This window comes from Lathyrus oleraceus, chromosome 2, assembly GCF_024323335.1.
Source record: "Lathyrus oleraceus cultivar Zhongwan6 chromosome 2, CAAS_Psat_ZW6_1.0, whole genome shotgun sequence".
NCBI classification, from domain to species: domain Eukaryota; kingdom Viridiplantae; phylum Streptophyta; class Magnoliopsida; order Fabales; family Fabaceae; genus Lathyrus; species Lathyrus oleraceus.
Genome location: NC_066580.1, coordinates 198,709,674 through 198,737,331, shown reverse-complemented (window position 1 = coordinate 198,737,331; position 27,658 = coordinate 198,709,674). Strand labels below are relative to the sequence as shown.

General features: G+C 30.6%; 2 protein-coding genes across 5 annotated transcripts; both read left to right on the top strand.

The window, feature by feature from the left end:
* Nucleotides 1-266: 266 nt before the first annotated feature.
* LOC127118872 (uncharacterized) lies at nucleotides 267-8,918 on the top strand. 4 transcript variants are annotated; one of them, XM_051049111.1, is made up of 15 exons: nucleotides 267-465; nucleotides 1,299-1,368; nucleotides 5,474-5,758; nucleotides 5,845-6,150; nucleotides 6,242-6,358; nucleotides 6,494-6,799; nucleotides 6,894-7,151; nucleotides 7,241-7,312; nucleotides 7,393-7,640; nucleotides 7,732-7,920; nucleotides 8,011-8,121; nucleotides 8,206-8,287; nucleotides 8,376-8,471; nucleotides 8,571-8,670; nucleotides 8,764-8,918. In XM_051049111.1, exons 3-14 carry the CDS (start codon nucleotides 5,474-5,476, stop codon nucleotides 8,667-8,669), a joined length of 2,169 nt encoding a protein of 722 aa, XP_050905068.1. In that variant the 5' UTR covers nucleotides 267-465; nucleotides 1,299-1,368; the 3' UTR covers nucleotide 8,670; nucleotides 8,764-8,918. The 4 variants fall into 4 exon arrangements, with proteins under 4 accessions (XP_050905068.1, XP_050905067.1, XP_050905069.1 ...); XM_051049110.1 differs by lacking the exon at nucleotides 267-465 and having other exon boundaries at nucleotides 486-1,368; XM_051049112.1 differs by lacking the exons at nucleotides 267-465; nucleotides 1,299-1,368 and adding an exon at nucleotides 4,659-5,021.
* Nucleotides 8,919-17,744: 8,826 nt separating this feature from the next.
* LOC127121305 (B3 domain-containing protein At3g18960) lies at nucleotides 17,745-18,976 on the top strand. Its single transcript, XM_051051840.1, has 4 exons — nucleotides 17,745-17,831; nucleotides 17,968-18,406; nucleotides 18,512-18,627; nucleotides 18,716-18,976. The coding sequence occupies exons 1-4, from the start codon at nucleotides 17,745-17,747 to the stop codon at nucleotides 18,974-18,976; spliced, it is 903 nt and encodes a 300-aa protein (XP_050907797.1).
* The last annotated feature ends 8,682 nt before the right edge of the window (nucleotides 18,977-27,658 follow it).

Below are 27,658 nucleotides of genomic sequence, written 5' to 3'. Positions count from 1 at the left end.
TTGAGAAGGTCCACCTTATACAGCGCTTCTCCCAAAAGCGCTGTCTAAGGCCTTAAAATTATTTAAATTAATCACAACAAAAGCGCTGTCTAAGGCCTACCTTATACAGCGCTTTTTAGAAGGTCACCTTAGACAGCGCTTTTGGGAGAAGCGCTGTATAAGGCCTTAAAATTATTTAAATTAATCACAACAAAAGCGCTGTCTAAGGCCATTTTAATTTGTGAGCTTAGCCAGCGCTTTTCATAAAAGCGCTGTCTAAGGCCTTATTTACCAAATTTTTTTTTTAGTAAATTATAATATATGAATTCATTCAGTACGTTAAGACCCATTTTGTTTCCCTCGCTCCCACAACCTTCTTCTCACTGCGTTCATACTCGTTGCGTTCATCATCACTGCTTCTCCCAAAACCTCCATTCTTGATTCCTGCGTTCATCACTCACTTCGTTCATCACCGTTTACATTTTTGTAAGTGCATTTTCTGTTCGTTTCATCTTTCTTTATTTAGGGCAGTTTATTAGTGATAAAGGTTTGCTTCTGGGTTGATTCTTTTGTGGTTCATGTGTTAGGGCAGTTGATTCTCTTGTGTTAGGGCAGTTGATTCTTTTGTGTGTTAGGGCAGTTGATTCTTTTGTGGTATGTTAACAAATGTATATATTTTTGATATTAATCACCATGTCAAAGGGAGATGGTTTGTGTTTGCTTCCATTAGGTTTCTATTATACTGATGATGAATTGTAGCAAGTGTTAAATGTGATTGTTAGCATTGGCGTGTAAGTTGGATAGGATTAGATAGAACTGTTAAAGGGAGATGGTGTTAGTGTTAATGAAATAGTTAATTAGTGTGGTTAGTGTTAGAATGAAAAACTGAAATGCAAGTTTAGAAAATGCAGGTCAGCTGTTAGACAGTTAAAGAAAGGCTAGCTTGTTAGAATGGGAATGATGTGAGTCAAAGTTAATTGAATGGAACTGCATTGACTTGGCTTGTGATTTTACCTTGTTGAATTGTTTTTTTTCTGATGCCATGAAACTGAACTGATTAAACTTGAATTATGTTGGACTGCTGAACTATATTGCACATTTGAACTACACTTGTTATTTGCTTGAATGTGTTGGACTGGTTTGGAAAATATTTTGCTAAGTTGGATTGGTATTAAATTGGTTTTTGACAATGCTGAACTAGTTTTGGATTGACATATTACCCTACTTGAATTGCTTGTACTTTAGTTGATTACTTTACTGACTGATTGATACATTGCTTGATCTGTTTAATGTCTAATAAGCTGTTGTTTATTTTATAGGGTGTTCATTTCCTTAGGACTCAATTGAGGACTATTGCTAACAAGCTTTGTTGACATCCACAATTAAAAGGTAGTAACTTATTGCCTCTTCTTCTTTTTTTCATAGAAATGACTTATAATATAAGCAATTATATGATAAACGCGGAAATAAGTTGTTTATTCATATAGGGTGTTAGTCCTCTAAATTATTTCCAATCATTTGACATTCAATCATAATAAATATCCAAATTGTCATGATTTTAATAGCATAACTACAACATAGTTATAGTTACTTCACTTCATAGTTAGTAGAAGAATAGATATATATATATATATATATATATATATATATATATATATATATATATATATATATATATATAATTTATTAGTTTGTAATAATCTTCTTTTTGTGACGCGAAAGTGTTTATCTTAGGAAATTCTTCTTTTATGTTGTTTTGAAATAGTTGCGTGAATAATTTAGGAAAACCATGGATAAAAAATGGATGTCTGCCGATCGATTGTCGAAAGAGTACGAGAATGGGGTATTGGAATTCGTTAAGTTTGCTGTTGAACATGTCAAAGACCCCAGTCGAATGAAATGTCCTTGCTTGGGTTGTTGTTATATGGGTCGGGTTGACGCAGATGGATTGAAATCGCATTTACTGATGCGTGGAATTGATCGAAGTTATACGTGTTGGATATTTCATGGTGAGAAAATTAACGAGAATGTTGAACAGAGGGAGAAAAGTAATACGACCTATGCTTCATACGACAAAGACACGGAAACATACGATTGTGATCGAGTTGAAGAGATTGTAGAAGCACTGGATGAAGATCTTCATGATTGTCCTGAAATGTTTGAGAGGATGGTAAGCGATGCAGAGAAACCGTTGTACAAAGGTTGCACTAAATTCTCAAGACTTTCTGCGGTATTAAAGTTGTACAACTTAAAGGCGGGCAATGGATGGTCGGATAAAAGTTTCACAGAGTTGTTGGCCCTTATGAGAGAAATGCTACCGGATGATAATGTTCTTCCTAATCGAACCTATGAGGCAAAAAAATGTTGTGCTCTATTGGCATGAGCTATGATAAGATACATGCTTGTCCTAACGATTGCATTTTGTTTCGTAACGAATATGCAATGTTAACTGAGTGCCCTAAATGCGGTTTGTCTCGATATAAGAAAAGATTATCTCCCGCAAAAGTCTTATGGTATTTTCCGATAATTCCGAGATTTAGGCGCATGTTTCGTAGTGAAACCGATGCAAGACATCTTACTTGGCATGCAGATGAAAGAATTATTGATGGAAAGTATCGGCATCCGGCTGATTCACCACAGTGGTCGAAGATTGATAATGATTATCCTGAGTTTGGATCAGAAGCAAGAAACCTTCGATTGGCATTATCTACTGATGGAATGAACCCACATGGTCTTCAAAGTATCTCACATACCACATGGCCTGTGATTCTTATGATTTATAACCTACCTCCGTGGCTATGTATGAAGCGTAAGTACATGATGTTATCTATGTTAATCTCTGGGCCTAAACAACCAGGGAATGACATAGACGTATACTTGACACCTCTGATCGAAGATTTAAAGATTTTGTGGGAGAACGGTGTGGAGGTTTATGATGGATATAGGAAAGAAAGTTTCAATTTGAGGGCGATGTTGTTTGGCACAATTAATGATTTTCCAGCATACGGGAATCTATCTGGGTATAGCATTAAAGGTCAACGTGCGTGTCCTGTTTGTGAAGACGGAACCGATACGATTCGATTGGAACTTTGCCAGAAGAATGTGTTTCTCGGTCATCGTAGATTCTTACATTCTAAACATCACTACCGTGGGTGGAGAAAAGCATTCAATGGAGACACCGAACATCGTAGAGCTCCACCCGCATTGTCAGGTGAACAAGTTTTTGAAAAGGTGAAAGATGTGCGTACTGAGTTTGGCAAGCCTTTTGCACATAAGATTGTGAAAGGTGGGTGGAAGAAAAGGTCGATATTTTTTGAATTGCCATATTGGAAGTCTTTGTACGTGAGACATTTTCTCGATGTTATGCATATTGAAAAAAACGTATTTGAAAGTGTTATCGGTACATTACTCAATATAAAAGGCAAGTCTAAGGATGGCCTTAAAGCAAGGCAGGACATGTTAAAAATGGGAATGAGAACTGAATTAGCACCCGTGAAGAAAGGAAGACGAACATATCTACCACCTGCCGCTTTTACTTTATCTAGAAAGGAGAAAAAAATTTTGTGTAAGTCTCTGAGTGAAGTTAAGGTTCCAGAAGGTTACTCATCTGATATCAGAAGACTTGTTTCTATGAAAGACCTCAAGTTGAAGAATTTGAAGACACATGATTGCCATGTTATAATGGAACATTTTCTACCGATAGGTATACGTTCTATTTTGCCAGAAAAAGTAAGAAGTGCCATAACTAAATTGTGTTTTTTCTTTAGGTCAATTTGTAGTAAGGTGATCGATCCCGAGATCTTACCAACACTACAAAAAGAGATTGTAATTACCTTGTGTGAGCTTGAAATGTATTTTCCTCCGTCTTTTTTTGACATAATGGTTCATTTAGTTGTTCATCTTGTGAAAGAGACACAGTTGTGTGGACCAGCTTATATGAGATGGATGTACCCTGCTGAACGGTATATGAAAATATTAAAAGGGTACGTGAAATCCCGAAGTCGACCAGAGGGTTGTATTGTTGAACGATACATTGTTGAAGAAGCTGTTGAGTTTTGTACTGAATATTTGTCTAACGTTCAATCGATTGGACTCCCCAGAGCTCAGATTTTCGACAAAATGGAAGGTAAAAAATTAATTGGGAATAAAATTGTGACAATATCAAGGGATGAACGGGATCAAGTTCATTTGTATGTTCTGCACAATAATAATGAGGTTGAGCCATATGTTGAAATGCACAAGGATGTACTCCGAAGGTTAAATCCGAACAGAAATGAAAATTGGATAGTTATAGAGCACAATCAAAGTTTCATACAATGGTTGAAGGATCATATTTATTTGAAGCGCTCTTCAGATCCTTCTTCGGTAACAGAAAGGTTGAGATGTTTGGCATATGGTCCAAGTTTGCATGTGTTTTCTCATAGCGCATATTCAATTAATGGATACACATTTTATACCAAAGAACAAGATGATAAGAGTACTATGCAAAATAGTGGTGTCACCGTGCTAGCTGAAGCAATGCATATATCAAGTATGAAGGACTTAAACCCCAAATATGCAAATTTGTCATATTTTGGAGTTATTGAGCACATTTGGGTGTTTGATTACGAGAAGTTTCAGATTCCCATCTTTGGTTGCAAGTGGGTGAATAGTAGTGGCATACGAATGGATAAGTCTGGATTTTTGCAAGTTGATCTTACTAGGGTGGGGTACAAAGATGAACCTTTTATTCTAGCATCTCAAGCTAAACAAGTGTTCTATGTGAATGACCCGAAGAGTACAAAATGGTCTATAGTGCTTTTCTCTAACAAAGTCACTGATGATAGCGGTGTCGATCAATGTGATATTGATGTTGAGAATGAGTCATGCATTAGACGGAATGAGTTGAATAGAAATGATGAAGTTGATGATCTTATACCGGATGAGTCATATATAAGAAACGATCATAATGAGGGAATTTGGATCAATTCATCCGTACGCATTGCTAAGAAACAAGTGATTAATATTCCAACAAAGAAAAGAAAGAGATGTTAGTGACTTAGGTAAATTATCCATGGTTTCTTTATTCTTTTGTTTTCAATTGCTTTGATTATAAGTTATATCTGATAATGCATGATTTCATTATATTTTTGTTTTCAATTGCTTTGATTATAAGTTATATCTGATAATGCATGATTTCTTTATATTTTTGAATCGTGATGAGTTTTAATGCATGTGATTAATGAAAATAGACTTTCTCCACGATTCCGGAGCCAATGGTATACTTTGTTTTTCGATTCGGACAACTTTTTCCCTGATTTTACTGTTGCTGTACTGTTACAAAAAACATGCTTCCACTCGGAATTTGGACGAATCGAGTTCATTTTTGAGTCCTTTGGCCCGTTTGTAGGCTACCATGTAATTTTCGTCCAATTCAATACACTTTGACTTTGACACTTACTTGATTTGTATTCATATTTGCTTAATATTGTGTTTATGTTTTTCTTTATTACAGATGGCTAGTAACGAGGATCACCCACATGGTGATGAGACCGTTGGTGGTGCGGAAAGGGAAATTAAACGTGGAATAACGGTTATGAAGAAAGTTATTCGAGATAGAGATCGAGGCGTTTTAATAAAAGTGCATTGGAACGAAGGTGGACAACTAATTGAGCCTAACGGTTCAACATTGACAAGTTTTATTGGTGCATTGGTAAGGAATGAAGTTCCAATTACTTGTGATAATTGGAGAAATAAACAATTGAACGAAGCTAAAGACAAAATATGGAGTGAGATAAAGGTACCATATGTGATGTTATTTGTTTTTAATGACGATTATGTCTTTAAATTAATTGTACTAACGCAATGTGTGTATGTTTTTCGTAGAGGTGTTTCGACATCGAAGAAAACAGAAGAGATCATTGTCTCAAATTGGCCGGAAAGTTACTAAGAGGGTTTAGAACCTTTTTATCAACCACCTTTCTTAGGGATACGGAAGGTACTTTTGTTGATGCAGAGCTTCCATCTAAATATGCAAGTTTGATTTCACCTAAAGAATGGGAAACGTTTAAATCCAAACGAAAAACCCAAGAATTTAAGAGTGTAAGTGAAACAAACCGGCAAAGAGCATCAAGTCCGGCGTATCCCTATAGAAAAGGGCGTGTTGGATATGGACGCTTAGAGCAGTCTATAGTAAGTATCTATAAATTGCATTGATATACTTGTTATATTTGATCATATTTTGTCATGAGTTATATTTGATCATATTATGCTTAATGTGTAGTTAACAAAGGAGAATAGTTCTGAAACATCTCTTCCGGCACATGTTTTGTGGAAGGAAGCCCGTGTCGGTAAGGATGGAAAGATTAAAGAAGACGTTCAACAAATATTTGAGAAATGTGTAAGTATAGCATTATTTAAGACAATAACACTTTGACTTTGACACTTTTGAATCGTCCAATTTCGAACACTTTGACTTTGACACTTACTTAAGACAATAACATTACTATTGTGTGTATGTTCATATGATTTTCAGGAGACTCTATCTCAATCTATAGTTCCATATGAAGACACTGATTGCAGGAGCATACTGAGTCGAGCATTAGATGTTCCCGAGTATTCTGGTCGGGTGAGGGGCAAGGGATTTGGGATCACTCAAAAATCCTTGAATATTAAAAAACAAAAGACTCCTAGCAATAAAGAACTGCAGCAAACTTTGGAAGCATTAAAAGCTGAAGTTCTTGAATTAAGAAAGGAAAGAGAAAGAGATCGAGCAGCGGGTTTTAAAGATACTAGTGACAAAGATAGTATCAATTGTAATTTTCAACCGACTATTCCAGAGGTAATTATATATCTTATTATGAAATTAAATTAGCTTAATTTATTTAATTGTCATATATACACATTAAAAATGTCATATTTATTATTGGTTTTAGGGCATTTCACCTTGTCACCTCTACTTAGCGAGACCGACTTATCGGATGGTTGGCAAGGGGAAAGTTCATAACAATTTGGGTGAATTACTTCACACTAAACCGCTCCCTACTGGATCTTTGAAAGTCTCGGTTGATATTGCTTTGGAGAAGGATGCGTTATTACCACATCCTGACGATGTTTCGGATGCAACTTTATTGGGAGATGCCATAGGTTCATTTGTTGCATGGCCGACAGACCTCATTATCGTAGGATATGAGGTATGCTTAAAACCATTATGAACCTTTAGGTATTCAAATTTTTTACGCGCATTTTACGTACACATTTTTTACATGTTAATGTTAATTAGACTCCCACAAAATCCAAAGCAAAAGATAAGGGGATTGCGCGGGAAATCGAGTCAGTTGCATCGCAAAAAGAGGTACATCACAATTATATGCTATTTAGATTCCTGTTAATTCGTCATCTTACACTTCACCTTACTAATTATATGATATTTAGATTCCTGTTGCTAAGAAGACTGAAATTTCCAAGAGGACCGGGGCTAAAAAGAAAAATCCTTCCAAGTATAGAGCGTGCCTCCATACATATTTAGAAACGACAGATATTTCGGATGGATGTGTTCGTTTAATACCTATGGATGGAGCTATTTTTGGTTTTGAGTATGCCGAGTCATTGGGTAAAGAGGATTTTGATCAAATTTTGTATCATACGCAATTAAGCGTTGGTGTTATCAACACATACATGAGGTATATCCGATCTACTTTGTTTAAATTCTTGAACAAGTTATTTACTCGTTTCATATGAATAGTCTAAATGTTAATGATGTTTTTATATAAGGTATTTATATGACAAATTGATGGGTCCGCGTGGGTTGGAGCAAAGATTCTCATTCTTAAATCCCATGAAAACGAACTTAACCGAAATGATAAGAAAACCAGATGAAGTCAGGACGTATGTAGTCGAGCGCTTTATGGCCGACACAGATAGAGAAAAGTTGTTCTTTTTACCGTTTAATACCGGCGACGGGTTAGTTCTTCAATCTAAATTCATCTGTTATAATTTTTCATATTTTGACGTCGTGTAGAAAGTTTCCATCTAACATTTGTTTTATTACAGTGGACATTGGTTGTTGGTCGCGATAAATCCTTTTAAAGAAATTGTGTATTATTTGGATTCTTTACACAATGATTGGACAACATACCCTGCTATGAAGACGATAGTTGACACGTAAGTGCAAATAACCCAATATTCGTGTGTATACTTATTTATTTATGTGAATTGTTCTAAATATTCGTTTATATTTCATTATAGCATTATACAAACTGTTCGAGCACAAAGAAAAATTCAAGTACCAAAGAGAAAAGCCAATAACATTACATGGAATAGAGTGGAGGTATATTAATTATCGCAATTTTGATTATATTAGTGATGACACATGATAAAACTTAGGATATTTATCCATATTGTTTTTCCATGTGTAGTGTCCTCGACAGCGTAATAATATAGATTGTGGATATTACACGTTGAGGTTTATGAAAGAAACTCTTCTTATGGATCGAACAGATATTCCATCTGATGTATGGATTTCTAACTTATGAGTTATTTTCATATTTAACACATATTTCTCATAATTAAATAGATTTAACTAAATCATACTATGTTATATTATTATGTAGTACTTTGATGAATATAGATGTGCTTATTACTCAAAAGATCAGTTGGATGAAATTAAAGAGGAATTGTGTCAATTCATTATCGAGCTACAGGTTTTGTGAGGTATTGAACTCTTACTTTAATTTTGAATGTGATCTGAATAACTTTGAGTGAATTCCATTTGCTTACTACAATCTTTATTTGGTGTTGTTTCAGGTTATATAGCATATTTAGAAGATAGAACTAGAATGTGTTGAAATACATTTTGATTAGCATTTTTGGAGGTTATTAGAAATGTGTAGATTTTTTGTAAAGGCAAACATTTTCAAGTATATATATAAATACTCAAAAAACTGCTGAAATTAGAAGTATATTGTGTTGAACTATAATGTGTTTATAATGCATATAGATTTTCAAGTATATGTGCATATTCAGAAGATAGAACTACAATGTGTTGAACTATAAGGTGCATATAGATTGGATTCAAGCTCCAATTTATGAAAATCTGCTGAAATTTGCAATTTACAGGTGCTAAATAATGTGGTGAAAACGTATAAAAAGATCCTCCAAAATTTGGAGTCTTAGACAGCGCTTTTAGGCAAAAAGCGCTGGTAAAGGCATTTTAATTTTGACCTTAGACAGCGCTTTTATCAAAAAAGCGCTGGCATAGGTGGTTAATTCAACAAAATATAGTGTAAAAAAGCGCTGGCATAGGGTGGGCTATACCAGCGCTTTTTCTGTAAAAGCGCTGGTATAGCCCACCCTATGCCAGCGCTTTTTTACACTATATTTTGTTGAATTAACCACCTATGCCAGCGCTTTTTTAATAAAAGCGCTGGCATAGGGGGGGTTTAGACAGCGCTTTTTCAGTAAAAGCGCTGTCTAAACCCCCCCTATGCCAGCGCTTTTTAGTTAATTTCAACATGAAATTAACTAAAAAAGCGCTGGCATAGGGGGGTTTTAGACAGCGCTTTTACTGAAAAAGCGCTGTCTAAACCCCCCCTATGCCAGCGCTTTTTTAGTAAATTAAGCGCTGTCTAAGACCTATACCAGCGCCAGTATAGCCAGCGCTTTTAAGCGCTGTCTAATGTCAAAAAAAGCGCTGTCTAATCCCTTGTTTGGCATAGTGTAGGTTACCAGAGAATTTTGAAAAGTGAGAAGCAAACCGGAGTGATGACACGGTTTGTAAAAAAATTCTCACCGGAAGACAGTGGGTCAACCGGGTAAAGTACGACGAAAAAAGAATTGTCTCTTAGCAGGCTCTAGATACCATGTTAAATTAGGAGACTAAGAGACATTTGAATAAAACGTGTGTCTTGAAAAACACTACGGAGACTTTATTTTATATAGAGAGATTATAACTAATTACATCATGTAATCAAAGCCTTTTAGAATACCAAAAATGTTTAGAATTAATCCTTTTAGAATACCAAAAATGTTTAGAATTAATCCTTATACATAATATGAAACGATTATATCTTACACGATATAGACCATCTCGATACATAATATAATATAATTATATTTTACCACGTATGATTCTAAACTATTTAATAAAATTGAAACTGTAATATATATAACAACATAAATTGTTCCAAGTTAAATATAATCATACTTGCAGCTTATAAGACGTCACTAACATGCTCACATTTATATTTGTATATATTATCGATTTACTAAAGAATATATATATATATATATATATATATATATATATATATATATATATATATATATATATATATATTATATATATATATATATATATATATATATATATATATTATATATATATATATATATATATATATATATATATATATATATATATATATATATATATATATATATATATATATATATAACCGTCACGGTTAAGCGTACAAATTTTTTAATAAAATATTATTGTCGCTTCAATATTATTTGAATTATTGATATCAATTGAAAATATCTAGTGTTCATAATACATATAGTGGAATGAAATTGGATCTATTTTTGCAAAATAAATATATTATTTTAGACAAGATATAAAAAATACACCTACTGATCAATTCGTGAATCATGAAAATTTCTTCAAATCTATGAAAACTCTACATATATCCACGTCGAGATCAATTTTTACTATCATTAGTGAAATAAGATTATCTTTGAACAATACGTGTATAATATTAAGAAAAATATGTGCCTTAACTGATTATTTTGAAATCTATTTATAGACTTATTCCTATATACGTGTTAATTAAAAAAACTATTTTTTATTCTCAACATATTATATATGATAAGCATAATATATGTTAATAAAAAAATCCGTTTCCTATTCCTAACATATTAATATATCATAATGCATAATAATAATTATATCTATTAATGTCATATTATATAAATAACCATTATTTTTTAAGAATTGAAGAATCACAATCCAAAATGATGAGTTTGAAAACTTTATAATTTTCATGGTGCATTTATATATTTCATTTATTTATTTTTCAAAATAAATATGCTCAGTTTTTCTATATATATATATATATATATATATATATATATATATATATATATATATATATATATATATATATATATATATATATTTTGTGCTAGTAAAAAATACTATAATATTCTACTTAGAATATTTTATTTTATTAATTATATTCTATAATTTAATTATTGGATGATAAAATAATTCTTTAGTAAAATCAAAACACTCGTTTGTGTGTGACTATGTAAGTTCATTACTATGTCGATAATATAATAATCAAATATATTAATCAAGGTAGGCGTCTAACAATATTCCTTAACGTCTAGATAGTATGAAGTATTTATTTACTTTCAAGAACCACTAGAAGAATAATATAATATTTTTCTTCCATTACAATATTTTTCTTCCATTACAACTCTAATTAACTCTAGAGTATCGTATTATTGACAAACTCTAATAAGTTAATATCAATGACTTAAAAAACTCATTTTTTCTTCAATTGATTTTTTTCTAGCCATGATTTAATCATAAAGCTCAAACTCATTACCACGAGTGGATGGATCCCATCTTGATTATTCTTTTATTATATAAGTGTTTAATCATATTCAATATCTTTTCAACTAGTACCCTAAGGTATTAGGTGTCTATAATCAAAATACAATAAATAATTTGTTAATTACTATGATAATCTCATAGAGAATATTCTATTGATAGATTAAGGTAATATTAACCATTAAAAAATCTCATTTGAGTCAGTTCAATGATCATATCTGTTATACCCCAACTTTATCCGGACATTTTAAAATTTTCATACATCTGACTTTATTTTTACTTTGCATCATCTGCATAGCATAACATGTCTTTCATCACACGTATTACCTAAAATGTTGTCTAGAATAAATTTTCGGATCAACACATAGACCAGTTGAATCGTTTTTCAAATGTACATAAAATTAGCGGGCGAAAATCTTAAAGATCGTGCATGCAAACGTCAGTTTTATTAATCTATTATTCCCGTAGTTTAACCTGGCATGCTCATTTTATTTTTTCGACTACTTTTTCAGTCAAATTTTGATCAGGTTGAGTCTCTTTAACCGATCATTTTTATTTCAAAATTTGGTCTAAATTATACGTTTCCGAGAAGTTCATTTTACACTGATCATTTTAGTGCGTTCACTTTAATCTTTTGAGCACTTTTGCACTCAATTTTTATTCATATTCAGTCATTTTATTTTTATTCTTTTGTCAAAATATTCAAAAAAATTAAATATGAATTTGCATGTCTTCATTTTATTTTTGTTGTATTTATTTAACAGTGTGTGATTTGTTGAATTTGCATGTCTTCATTTGTTTAAATTTATTTAATTGATTTTTAATCTTTTAAAGCTTCTGAAAAGAGCTTTATATGCATTTTAAATTATGTGTGCTTCTTTGATTTAATCTGGATAATTGATTCAAATTAATCAATGACTCATGTTAGCTATCCTTGTCTATTTCCACCATCCAATCAAAAATCAAATAATAATATTAATAATAAAGAAAAATCAGAAAAAGTAATAAAAGTATCTCTCTCCATCCATTAATGACATGCCACATGTCCTTATTTCATTGAAGACTTGTTGTCATGATCTCCCTCTCATTGGTTGTTAAATAGAAGGGGAAGAATTAACCAATTGAGCATTGCCACGTGTCCCAAATGATGAAGAGAAAATATGTTTTTTGGGCTTCTTTCGGAAATCCTAACAGAGCCTAAGGAGGCCACTCTCTATCACGTTAAGGGGTACGGGATTTCTTTTAAGGAAAATGGCTTCTGACCTTGAAGAAAGGGGAGGATCCCATTTTGAATAAAAAAAGAAAAATGGAACTTCCTTTTCTATGAGTTTTACTGTTCTTCTTTTTCAAAGAACATACCAATCGATTCACATATTCCCTCTATAAACTACCACTAAACCGTCCTCTCCATCTACTCCACCCTACATCGGTGACGAACAACAACCTTCCAATAACCACCATCTAAACCACTCTTCCGCAGTGAACCACTCCACAACATTCAATAACGAGATAACCTCATCGTACTTCATTGCTTCCACCACCTACAACCACCCAAAAAACCTACATCACTATTTTTTTTATCAGCAAACTCAACCACTACCCAAACATCTACCAATCGCAACAACTCAAACAACATCACTTCAATCTTGACCTGCTTCATCTTGCCACACCTCCATAACCACCCATCACTGATTTACACCTATCTTTTTCCTCAACTTTTGATCTACTTTCGAAACACACTCACTCTTTCACGACCAAAACATCAGCCACCAAATTCCCCTGTTCATCTCTGTCTCCCGTCTCGCTCAACACAACCCAAAACCTACATTCACCTTACTTCAAATGAATGAGGGAGCAAAATGATGCGATAATATCATTTGAGTTGGAATGCAACGATCCTGAAAATAGAATGGTACATAAGTCAGTTTTTTAGTGTTCGAGAATTCTGAACGCTCGCTCTTAATTTCTCTCTCAATCACTTTCTGAGTTGCATCAATTTGAAGAAGCTATTGCAATACCATGCCCATCGAAGAGCATATAGTTGACGTTGATGCAGTGGACTTTCCTTTCAATAGATAAAGCAGTAGCGTCTCATGTCCATTGCAAGATCTGCAACGTGAATACTCAGCAACATATATTATAAATAAATTTATGTATATTTATAATTATTGTATATTATTATTACAAAAACTGAATTTAATTTAAGTATTGCCTTTTTGTATGAATGTTAGGCTCATTAACCTTTTTGCACTTCCCATATATTGTAAATAAATTTATATTGTTGTTATTTAATTTCATTGTGATAAATCATATTTTAAATCGCAGATTTATCAATTTTATGTCATTATGTCATTGAAAATTTCAATATATTGATAGATATTTTTGTCGCGTTATGGTTAACCATAAATTGAGCATATTATGGTTAACTTTGCATTTTTTTATTACCATTTTACTCATGAATTAATTAAGTAATAAGACGACTTAACATGTACGTTTTCAATAAGCAAAAATCCTTGGTCCAACGCCAAGTGTATTCTTTTTCTCAAACCAATCTGTTTCGATTCAATTCAACTTCAAACCATTCCGAAACCGATTTACAATCAAAACCTTTCAAACTCATTTTTCACAACAACTTGGATGAAAAAGAATGATGGGTGTATACCTTTTTCCTTCCTGATTATTTGGGCAATGTTGTAGCGCTTTATGTCCTGAATGCTCGTCTTTTGTAATAAAATACAATAACTAATTGAATTTAGTTGATTCTCTTATAGAAGAAAAATGACTGATTAGGTTTAGACCTTCCTCTGTCTCCGATTATTTGGACACTGCTGTAGAGCTTCATGTCCGAATAATCGTCTTCTGTTAATGAACTTGGACTGAAATTTGCCGCATTTTTTTGTAATAAAGAATAAAAAGGATTGATTAGGTTTAGACCTTCCTCAATCTTTGATTATTTGAACACTATTGTAGAGCTCTCTGTTTGGATAATCGTCTTCCCTCTAAAACATATTCAAACACATTAAACCTAACTTCTCTCCCCATGGATCGAAACCAATCAAACTTATCTTTTTCTTACCCCGTGCGATCGAAACCTTTTCACATGCGAACATTTTTTAGTCCTTTCTAACGCGTATACATCAAGCGCTTAAAGCCCCCCATGCGTGAGCATACAACTAAATGTTCAAACTGCTAGAACATGATCAAACATAATCCATTCTACCGTAACATAAACAAACGCTAAGTCTCATGTCCGTGAGCAAACAAGTCAGCGTCTAACCTTTATAACGCAACCTAAACATTTGTCCATTAAAATCAATCAACCAACACTATTGGCTACCAAGAACTACATAGATTTAAGGTCTCCACGCACCTGGAGATATGTAGGAGCGAGATTTATCATCTCGTCAAACATTATAACAAAAACCACCAAAAATATCTTTTGTCTTGCCCAGAACTACGTAGCTTTGAATTCCTCATTATACTTGAGGATACGTAGTAGCAAGCCTCACAATCTTGTCAAGCACCCTAATAAAAACATTTTTGCGACCCCTTTTCTTTTCCTTTTACACTTTTTCATTACTCGAAGAAAACAAATAGCATAAGTTAACAATCAATCGCAAGTTTCACTAAAAGATTCTCGTTGAGTACAATAGACGTTAGGGGTGTTAATACCTTCCCCTTGCGTAATCAACTTCCGAATCCGAATTTGTTTGCGATGACCATTTTCTTTTTTTAAAAACTTTATCGATATTTTCCCTTTCCTTCATTAGAATAAATAAAGTTTGTGGCGACTCTGTTAGAATCATTTTTTTCCGCGACCATCACAAAGAATCTTATTTTTCAAGATGCGACAATATTAACATATGCATCATCTATATGTGCAAATTATCCAATAAACACCATCACATATATATTTATCTATCTAAATTATTGACATAAGCTAACATTCAATCGCAAGCTTAACTAAAAGGTTCTCGTTGAGTACAATAGACGTTAGGGGTGCTAATACTTTTTCCTTGCATAATCGAATTCCGAACTCGTATTTGGTTGCGACAATCATTTTCTTTTTTCAAAGGTTTTATCGATATTTTCTTTTTCCTTCATTAGAATAAATAAAGTCCGTGGCAACTCTGTTAGAATCGTTTTTTTCCGTGACCATCACGAAGAATCATATTTTTCAAGATGCGGCAATATCAACATATGCATCATCTATATATGCAAATTAATAAATGAGAGCTATTAATCTTTATCCAATAAAGATCGTCACATATATATTTATCTATCTGAGTTATTGACATAAGCTAACATTCAATCACAAGTTTAACTAAAAGGTTCTCGTTGAGTACAATAGACGTTAGGGGTGCTAATATATTCCCCTTGCGTAATCGACTACAAAACCCGAATTTGGTTGCGACGATCATTTTCTTTTTAAAAATATTTTATCAACATTTTACCTTTCCTTCATTATAATAAATAAAGTTTGTGGCGACTCGGTTAAAATCATTTTTTTCCGCGACCATCACGAAGAATCGTATTTTTCAAGATGCAAAAATATCAACATATGCATCATCTATATCTGCAAATTAATAAATGAGAGCTATTAATCTTTATCCAATAAAGATCATCACATATATATTTATCTATTTGAATTATTGACATAAGCTTGCATTCAATCGTAAGTTTAACTAAAAGGTTTTCGTTGAGTAGAATAGATGTTAGGGATGCTAATATTTTTCCCTTGTGTAATTGACTTTCGAACCCGAATTTGGTTGCGATGACCATTTTCTTTTTTTAAAGATTTTATCGATATTTTCCCTTTCCTTTATTAGAATAAATAAAGTTCGTGGAGACTCTGTTAGAATCATTTTTTTCCGCGACGATCACGAAGAATCATATTTTTCAAGATGGGTCAATATCAACATATGCATAATCTATATATGCAAATTAATAAATGAGAGCTATTAATCTTTATCCAATAATGACCATGACATATATATTTATTTATCTGAATTATTGACATAAGCTAACATTCAATCGCAAGTTTAACTAAAAGGTTCTCGTTGAGTACAATAGACGTTAGTGGTGCTAATACCTTCCCCTTGCGTAATCGAGTTCCGAATCTGAATTTGGTTGCGATGATCATTTTCTTTTTTTAAAGATTTTATCGATATTTTCTCTTTCCTTCATTAAAATAAATAAAGTTCGTGGTGGCTCTGTTAAAATTATTTTTTTTCCGCGATCGTCACGAAGAATCGTATTTTTTAAGATGCGACAATATCAACCTATGCATCATCTATATATGCAAATTAATAAATGAGAGCTATTAATATTTATTCATTAAAGACCATCACACATACATTTAACTATCAAGTTATTGATGTCCTATTCACAATAATTCTACTATTAGTAACTCTTTAGATTAAAATAACAAAAGATTTGTTTCTCAATATGATAATCTCTATCATAATAACAAGTCTATAATTTTAATCAAAGACTTATCAAATTTAACTTTTATACTAAATAGTAAATATGACAATGAAATGTAATAATTTATTAATTTCAATATTTAATTATTTCCAACAAAATATTTAATTGGAAAAAATATAATTAGTATTAATAATGTTATATGATTAAAAATAATTGAATTTTTTATTCACAAGTTAACGACTTAGTTTAGGAAGATTGATTACTTTAAATAGATTTTTTAAAAATAGTTTTCAAAGACTTGCTGACTTAAAAGGAAAGAAAATACTCTTACATTTAATATTTACTTACCTAAACAAACTAACATAAAAAAAATAAAGATTAAAAAATTAGTAAAAAAATCGTGTTCTTAAATAAATTTATTTTTAGCAACTAAAATCATCTATTTGCTCTTTACAAAACAGGATCCAAATTTATTTAAAATTAAATTAATATAAAATAAAATCACCCAACTATATAATCAATTAGTTGACAAATAAAATCAAAATATTCTTTTTATATTCCCTCCCATAAATATATTATATAATATCGTTTTTTTAGATTATATTTGTTTATTTGTAACGTTGTATCTGATGTTTAAAAGGCTACAGTCTTGACCATTAATTTTGTATGACTATGCATTGATATATCACATCCTTCTTTGTTTTCCTAAAACATTATTTTGGTTCTTCTGAAAAGTTACAGCATGTCTTCTCAAGAGGTTGATCATTGGAATAATGGTGTCCACTTTTTCAAGATTATTCTTGAAAGTACCCTCCAAGAAGAAAAACTGGTAACAACTCTTGAATTTTTTCAACTGATATTTTTTTTATTTAAATATGTTGCTTAGGAAAATCCATACTTATAATAAAATTTCTTTTTAATAAAAAAAAATAACAATTTTGTTGCTTTGTTTATGTGTGTATCAGAGAGTTCCTATCAGTTTTGTGAAAGGGTATTGGAAGGGAATAGAAAACCCAGTTACCCTAAGGCTACCAAATATGATTCAAAAGAAAGTTTTTTGGGAGAAAAATAGTGATTATGAAGTTTTGTTTTACAATGGTTGGAAAGAATTTGCTAATTATTTATCTATGGGGGATTCACAACTTTTGGTCTTTCAATATCAAGAAAACTCTCTTTTTAATGTGATTGTATTCGGTAAAAACGGATTAGAAATAAAATATGATTTACCAGAGATTAATGAAGAATCTATTGAGATTGAAGAGACAGAAAATTCTTTGCAAATTATTGGAAGGCCAAAATCTTCAAAAGTTTTTAAGAGGAAAATCAATCCAAAAGAATCAAAACATGAGAAGAGAAAAGTCCAAAAGAATGGAAGATCCCATAATCTTATAGATGTGGACAATGGTAGATTTTATTCTCTCATCTTGTTATTATTATTATTATTTTGATATTATTTTATGGAATTTGTTACTTATTTTTGTTTTTTTTTTTTTTTTCTATTGAACTAAGAAGATCGGAAGGAGAGAAGTAGGGTTTTGTATGATAAAGTGAAGAACACATTTCACTCTAACAAGGACTTCTTTATATGCATGATTCAAAAGACATCCATCGAAAGAGATCTCTTGGTAACTAACTTTATTGTTTGATTATTCTTTGTAGTAATAATTTATTTTAAAGTTAGAAATTGCACTCATTTTACTATTTTGTGTTTAGGGCATACCAAGTGAATTTGGTAAGAAATTTTTGCATGGAATGCAAGGAAGAAATGTTACTCTTTTTATTAACCCTAAGAAAACATGGATTGTCAATTTGAAATTCACTTCAGATCATCGATATACACTAAATGGTGGTTGGAGTAAATTTCGGACTCATAATAATCTGAAATTTGGCGATATATGTGTTCTTATGCTTAATAAAACCAAAGGAAAAATTTCATTCAAAGTTACTATTTTCTCTCTAGAAAATGATATTTGAGGTAATTTATTTACTTGTTGTTTTTCTTTTACCATCTTTTACTTCTTTTTTTTTCATTTGCTAATAATTTTAAAAATGTTTATATTGTATATTTGATTTGTAATTATATTTATTAATTATTTATGTTGGTGCAGGGAATAGAAATAAAGTTTTAGTGCAAGATTGTTAGAGTTGAATTTGTGAAGGGTTGTGATATGAAAGAGTGTAAAGCTTGGCTATTGAAGAAGAAGATGTTGACGAGGAAAAGCTTTCAAATCATGTGCATGAGTTTTAATTTATTGTTTCATGTTTTATTTCTCATTCCAAATTACATGGATTGAAATTGCTTGCTTTAAACATTTTTTATGAATATGTTGTTTATTTGGTTTTGATTATTAATTAATTGGAAGATTTGTTTAATGACATAATCCTAAAACAATCGGATATATACTGACATTTGACAAAATCATTATTATTTGTGATTTATATTTTATTAAAAAATATTTGAGATAATTAAACATATACATTAACATTGAATAATTTTGTATATTCAACCGATCATCCTGTATATTTCTAAATTACCTTAATATTTTTAAGAATTTCTTTTGAATGACACTGTAAACAAATTTTACATTGTCAGTATATTATCTTTAATTTCAAATTAAAATAAAATTTATTATAATAATCGACATTTAAAATATAATAATATCTTCCGGATCTGACACTGTTATTAGTATAAAAATTTTGTTTTTATTTTATTTGAAAACATTTACAAAAATTATGAGCAAAAGAAAATTTAATATAATAATTATGAGTAATATAATTTTAAAACTAACAAGTTGTTAACAAATTTCAAAACTCATAATTAAAAAGATTCTACATTTTATTATTTATTTTTAAAATTATATATATTTTTAAATTCTAAAGACGAATTTAAGAAAGGACAAATGGTCACAAGTTATGTTACAGATATGTGTATAGTAATTAATCCCTTATAATTAATTATTTTAAAATAATTGTAATTTAATGAGTTAAACATTTATACTAAAATTAATCTATTCATAATTGCAATCCCTTTTTTAAAACAAACTAATTTATTTAACTTAAGAAAACAAACATAATAAATTGATTTATTTTTACTAGAAATATTCAAACCTAATTTTTGTGCTAACTTTTCAATCCTAGATGATAGTAAAAAAATATGATATCTTTAATTTTTTATGTAGTGTAAATTTGATGACTATACAATTTTTTTTCCAGAATTATTAAAATGGGAAAGGCGGAAATATATAAAACAAAAGATATAAATATATAATTTAAATATATAAAGATTAAATATATATAATTTTTATTTTTTAGTAAAGTAACATAACTAAACATAATTTTTTTTAAATAACATCTGTTTTGAAAGGTCTAAAACAGATCATTATAACCGTCTAAAGATAATGAAGATGAATAACTAGAGGTCTCAAGAGGATGTTTTTTCACTCCCCACCTCTTCCTCATTCTCCGTCACGGAGAATATTATTCCCCATCCCCATAGATCCTCACGAAGAATCGAAGATATGCGGAGATCGAGTATTTTTTTTATCAAAATTATAACACTAATATTTCGTTATTTTTTGCTTTTTAAAAATGTATATTTTTCATTTTTACTTTATAAAAATACATATGGTATCAATAACAAAAAAAATGAAAAAACACTTGCAGATACGAAAGCATAACTAGTAATTTACTAATTAAATAAAAAATAGATTACTAATTGAAGTATAATGAATTACCATAAACATAATAAATAAAAGAGAGTGGTTGTTTTGATGAGAGAATAAAGGAAATGAGGAATGGAGGAGGCAAAGAGAATTGAGAAAAAAGGAATAAGAGACATTATGTATGGTGTATCTAATGGATGCACTTTTATAAGATTGAATACTTGTGTAATGAAACAATGCATTATACAAAAAAATAAAAATAATTAATCGATAACTCTTCATTTTCTAATATGCAAAATTATATATATATATATATATATATATATATATATATATATATATATATATATATATATATATATATATATATATATATATATATATATATATATATATATATATAATTTAAATAATATGGTCGGAGTCGAGGAATCCGCGGGACGAATGGTATTTTCCCAATCCTCACCCTGAAGTGTCATCGGGGAAACTTTTCTCTCCACCTCATTCCCACAGAGATAAAATTACCGACTTTGGAGCTCCACACAGACAATCCTCGTAGGGATCCCCATTAACCTATGCAAATTGACATCCCTATGAACAATCACTTAACTTCAATTAAACTAGCGTCTAGACGGACCCTCTCGTACCCGTCTATCCCGTGTCCATCTATCTGTTTTTTACTGAACACATGTAAAAATATATACAATATTTTTTTTATTTAATGTTAATTTTAAATGGAAGTTATCTAGAAAATTAATAGTAGGAAGTTGTGTAAAATATAATAGTAATGGTTTTAATAGAAATTATTATTTACGTATTGTAAGGGTAAAATTGCTAGAAAAATATATTATACCAAAATCAAATTTTGTCTATATATTATTATAGAGATAACAAAATCAATAAGTGCCTAATTTTTATTTAATGTTAATGATGACTTTAGATTATGTTTGGTCATATATTTTTTAAATTTATAATTTATAAGCTTATATGATAATAAAGTATATATTTGATAACATTTTTTTTTATCAAAGCTTATAACTTATTTTTACTAGTTTATAACTTATTTTTTAAAATATTGTTTTAAATAGCATTTTAGCTTATAATTTATTATTTTTTCTTTCTCTTTTGTCTTTATTATTTTAACTAAAATTCACTGCTATTTTTTATAATTTAATTTAATTTAAAATAAAATAATTATATATTAAATATTTTTTATATCATTTTAATTTTTCAGTAAATTAAACTATTAATTTTATCAAACACTTTAATTAATTTATCATCTAATTGAACCTACACCACCAATTATTTTTATTAAATAAAACCTTAATTTCCAAATTTAATGGCAGATAATTCAGTGATGTGGAATCTTCTATCTTAAAAATAATTCAGTGATGTGGAACCAACTATAATTGTTCTTTTTATTTTATTTTTTATTTTAGAAATTATATAGTGGAGAATAAAAATTAATTATATGGATATTCTTTTTTAGTTAAGTAACAAAATTATCCATAACTTAAAAAAAAATCTATCAAATTAGTAGGCTACATATCTTCATAGTCACATTTTAAAACATAGAACGAGAAAATGTTCGAAAGAAATAAAACCACCATCAGTTTTTTTCTAAAAGGGAAAAGCGTTGATAAAGTTCTCAAAGAATAAAAATATGGTCATCACAATTAAATTTAAGTTCGGGAGTCGATTATGCGTAGGGAAGATGTTAGCACCCTACGACATAAGATATTGTTAACTATAATGTATTTGATTTCTCCTAATTATTACGATAAATTTATAAGAAAGGGAAACATGTTTTTTTTTTATTTGGGTGCTTGACAAGATTTTACTCTTGCTCTTAGAGATACTTCTTAGTAGAAAAATATTATGCGTTGATTAATTTTAAATAAAAAATTTTTGATCGCTTTAAGGCGGAAAAAAAGTTGTTTGTCGGTCTAAAATAAAATAAAAAGGATTTGTTAGCACTAAGACAGAAAGAAAGTTATTTGTTGGTTGTAATTGCTTATTAGGAGGAAGACAAGTATTTGAACTAACAAGTTGTACGACTCGTGCATGCAAAGTCGAGGATAAAAGGATGTACATTCAATTAATCCATTTTAATTTGATTTTGGTTTATAAGAAAAAGATGAGACTTGAAACAATCAAGTTGTACAACTTGCATTTTGAGAACACAAAAATTATAATGGATGTACATCTATTTAACCGATTTTTTATTATTTACTCTTTGGATGACTATTAATTTATTAAAAGACAAGACTTAGGACAACTAAGTTGTTTTCGGGAAGGAAGTCGAGAGTTAGAATGCGAAAGTCGTACTACTCGTACCACTTGTGTCCAAACCCTTGAGGATAAAAGGATGTACATCCTATTAATCCATTTTTAGTTCAAGTTTGTTTATGAGGTTCAAAACGACCGAGTTGTACAACTTGTGTCTTGAACTATCGACGATTAAAATAGATGTAATCTATTTAATCAACTTTCATACGATTGGGTTGTTAAAGCGAGACTTGGAATGACTAGATCACATTCAGGAAGGAAAATGAGCATTCAAACCAATAAGTCGTATGACTTGTGTCCGAGCACTCGAGGGTTAAGATGACGTACACCTAATTAATAATTTTTGTATTATGAAAAAAATGAGATTCAAAACGACACATAATTTATGTCTTGAAAGCTTGACGATTAAGTTAAATATACATCTATTTAACCGCTTTTCTTAGTAATATATTGGAAAAGAGAACAAAATGATCTTTTTTTAAATTTAATTATCAGATTGTCTAAAATTCAAATTTCTTAAATGAAATGAGACACAAGATAACTAATTGTTTTTTGAATTTTAACAACTAAATTTAACATTATATATAAATATATACATATCACATATAATAATAAATAAATAAATAAACTGATATAAAAAATTTCTTAATTTTATATTATAAAAATACTTTTTGATTTCTAATTTTTAAGTTAGTATTTATAAAATAAAGTATTTGTTTTAATATAAAGTATAATAATATAAAAAATATGGAACGAACATTACAGTATGCATTAGTAATTTAAAAGTAATAATACCATACATATGCCAACTGTCACCGGATTTCAGTGTTTCTCTTTTGAGTTTTTTTATTTATAAAAGGTTGTTTTAATGGCATTGATGGGTGGTGATGTTTGTGATTTGTATTGAAGATGTTTATTAGGGTGGTTAGAGATTGTGATGATAAAAGTGGTTATTGTATTTTTTTTTGTTACATTTTCTTTGGGTTTGCTTTTTTATTTTCTATCTCCTTTCAAAATTTGAAATTTTGACAGTCCTGTCATATTTTTAGAAAAAATATACTGAAGTATCATTTATTTTTAAATATGTGTCAAATTACCGTCGTTTTAAAAAAATTGTTTTTGTTACAAAGCAACGGTCCATTACTTTGGCGGAAGTTTGTAAAAAATTTGGGAACGCCTATTGAAATGGACGGCAATATATTAAAATTAAAGGGATTGCCCATTGAAAGAGCAAACGTTTTTTTTTTCTGTTTTAAATTATAATTGAATTTAATTTTAATATAATATTAATCATTTTAATTAATTTAGTTGATTATTATTATTTATATTTAATATCTATTTAAATAAAAAATAAAAAATAATTAAAGTTATATTTAATTAATAAATAAAATATTATTGAAAGAAATATTTATTTATTTATGTAATAAAAAAGTACATTAAACCCTCATTTAGCCTTGATTTTGATTTGGTCGATGAAAGCGTTGGTGGATTTCTTATGCGGAAGCTTGTTCTATTCGGGTAGACCTTTTATGATTTTCATCAACATTTGTTGGTCGAGTAGAAGGCCCCACATCATTCCTAGGATCCATTAATTCATCGACCATTTCATCATTTAGTAAGTATATCGCCGTCGTACTACCATAACTTAATTTGTCTTTTTCGTTATTCTAGTTTGGTTGGGTAGTAGGTGGCATTGAGCTATGCATGTAGGGGACGTATGGTTGTTGGTCTTGGGATGGATTTTGGGTGAAGGTTTATGATTGGTAAAAAGGGATTTGTGGTTGGGGTGTTTGGTAGTTGTGTTCTTGTGGGGTGGGTTGTGAGAATGAGTATTAGTTATTGTGGGTGTTAGATGTTGTTTGTGGTTGGGTGTATGATGTTAAGGGGGTAAATTGAGGGTTTGTTAGTTGTGTTCTTATGGGGTAGGTTGTGAGAATGAGTATTAGTTATAGTGAATGTTGGATGGTGTTTGTGGTTGGGTGTATGATGTTAAGGGGGTAAGTTTTGGGTTTTGTTGTTGGGTGTTGTAAGGGTTTGGGTTAAATGATGGGTATTATTGATGACAGTGTTGACTTGGGGTAAAATGTTGTTGTGTTAGGTTGAAAGGTTGTTAGGTGTTACACGCAGGATGTTAGGTGTTACATGTAGGTTGTTGGGTGTAAGTGTTGGTTTATGGTCTAGTGTAGGGTTGTAAATGACTCGAGTCGAGTCAAACTCACATCAGTTCGGCTCAACTTGTTAAGAATTGGTTCAACTTAAATCTCGGTTCAAGTTTGGAACAGATTTTTTTAAGCTCAAGCTCAACTCGTTATAAGTTCACTGACAATTTAGTTCAACTCGTTAGGTTCATTTCGTTAGGTTGAGATCACTTGCTTCACGAACTTAAAAGTCATTTTTAAGTATATTATATATATATATATATATATATATATATATATATATATATATATATATATATATATATATATATATTTGATATTTTAAATTAATATATATTTTTAAAAAAATATATTGAAATAAAATAAAAGTTATCAGATTGGAAGTTAACTTTGTCTAAAAAATCTACTAATTTAAAAATTACACAACTTTCAAGAGATACATTTGAAAGTCTAATTCAAAAACTACTCAATTGGCGTTTAAATTTGTCTCAAAAATTCATAAATTCATCTAAATATTTAGATACCTTACAAATTTAATGAAGTAGTCCATCAAAATTTATTAGAAATTGAGACATTTCCATCACAGAATAATTGCACCACTTGCAACATTCATTACACATGTTATTTTCGTGAATGCCATAATGCCTGCAACAAGGATGACTCTAAATGAAATTATCAGCTTTACTGTCATAACTAGTACGTAAGGGACAATATGGGGTTAAGATTTGAAGTAAATCTTTAAACATACTCTTAAAGATAATATAATCATTCTCATATATAATCGAGTTGACTCATGAACCTAACGTGTCAAACTATGTATAGTTCAAGCTCAACTCATTTAGTTAACGAACTTAGTTTTTTTTGCTCATATTCAGCTCATCTGATTCATGAACCTAGTTCAAAGATTTAATTATTGAACCGATTTCCAAACTATTTTCGAGTTGGTTCGGTTCATTGTCAACCCTAGTCTAGTGTGTTGGAAGTTTGAAGATATGGGTTGGTTACGAGGATCAACTAGTAATCTATTTTGTGATAGACACAAATTTAACACAGATCTATACCAATCCATGTATTCCCTACCTGGTTTACATTCATTTGGCATGATATCTCCTTGCAAGACAGTGTTGCGCCGATTTTTCCATTGATGACGCTCTTGTCTATAATGGTCTTTTCAATTTGGAAATTTCCATTGGTCTAATGTTTGAATTATGTGGTACTCCTCCATGGACCTAGGTGGACTCGAAATTTCTTGTTGAATCCCAAATTGGAGTTTAACCCTATATGAATGATGCATTTCAACAGTAGTGAAATAGATTAAAAGCGTTGTTGAACTCCACATGTCACTTTCAATTGGATCCTCATCTCCAAGTTCAAGATATGGCCTCAATAGAAACTGTTACGTAGTGGTAAAAAGGATTAGTTAAAAAAATTATAAATAAACTTTAAATATTAGTAGTATAAGTCTTGAAGATAATACATCATTTGCCTCGAAATGATCGAAGAATACCCGATATCCAAGGGCACAATGATGAGTTTTTTTTCGTAATTCATCCCATATGCGGACCACCTAAAAAATAAATAGTTATTAGAAAATACCTAGAAAATATATATCTAAAAAAATAATTTATTTTAGACGTACTTGGTCACATATAGAAACTGCAAGGATTGGGATTTGTTGGTGATAGTCTGACATTCTTGACGAACCCCAATCTTGAAGTAAAACTCCACATCCAACAAATTATGCACTTTTTTTAGCGCATCTACACAAATTTCTGTATAGATGCGCTAAATTAGCAGCGCCCCAACTATATCTACCGATTTTATTCATGTATGCTAATAATGGTAAAAACTGAAGATGTATAGTGTTACGATTAGTATCAGGAAATACTAAGTCGGAAAAAAACAATAAAATATACATTCCAGTTTTCCAAAGTTTTACATCGTCGGGGGAATTCTCATCTAATCTCAAAGAAATGTAAAGGCATCCCCAATAGTTTTACATTCGTCTCATATGCCACATTTGTGCGTCCAATTACTTCAAAACCATTCACACGTACACCGAACAACATGTGTACATCCTCCATAGTGATTGTGCATTCATCGGTTGGAAGATGAGATGTATGAGTTTCGGGTCTCCATCTTTCGCATAAGGCGAGAATACATTTTCTATCAACGCCATATGAAGTTATATTAATAGCATGACCAAAGCCTGCTTATATTAAATATGGACGAATCATCTCGTCGACCTCGACGTATGAATGTGAGCGTGGTATGGAATTTCTTTCATTCTAAAAAGAAAATAAAAGCAATACATTACATTAGAAAAATTGCACAATGGAGTGCAGTGTTAGAATTTGGCCAAACATTTACAGAAAATTGCATGAAGGCGATGAGAGAAGAAACAATAAAATCCAACACGCATCAAATAACCTCTTTTGACTACCAACATCACACTTTCAGTGTGAAGGAGACGATGGACCACGGTGAGGGGGAACCTATGGAACGTTACAAGGTCGACCTGTTAAATGGCTGGTGTGACTGCAGAA

Bases quoted from the DNA above. Each gene is read 5' to 3' on its own strand.
- LOC127118872 (XM_051049109.1), top strand. From the start codon at position 5,188: ATGCATGTGATTAATGAAAATAGACTTTCTCCACGATTCCGGAGCCAA. The intron at 7,313-7,392 runs GTACATCACAAT...TATGATATTTAG, and splicing joins CAGTTGCATCGCAAAAAGAG to ATTCCTGTTGCTAAGAAGAC. The intron at 8,122-8,205 runs GTAAGTGCAAAT...ATTTCATTATAG, and splicing joins ATGAAGACGATAGTTGACAC to CATTATACAAACTGTTCGAG.
- LOC127121305 (XM_051051840.1), top strand. From the start codon at position 17,745: ATGTCTTCTCAAGAGGTTGATCATTGGAATAATGGTGTCCACTTTTTC. The intron at 18,407-18,511 runs GTAGATTTTATT...TATTGAACTAAG, and splicing joins TCTTATAGATGTGGACAATG to AAGATCGGAAGGAGAGAAGT. The intron at 18,628-18,715 runs GTAACTAACTTT...TTTTGTGTTTAG, and splicing joins CCATCGAAAGAGATCTCTTG to GGCATACCAAGTGAATTTGG.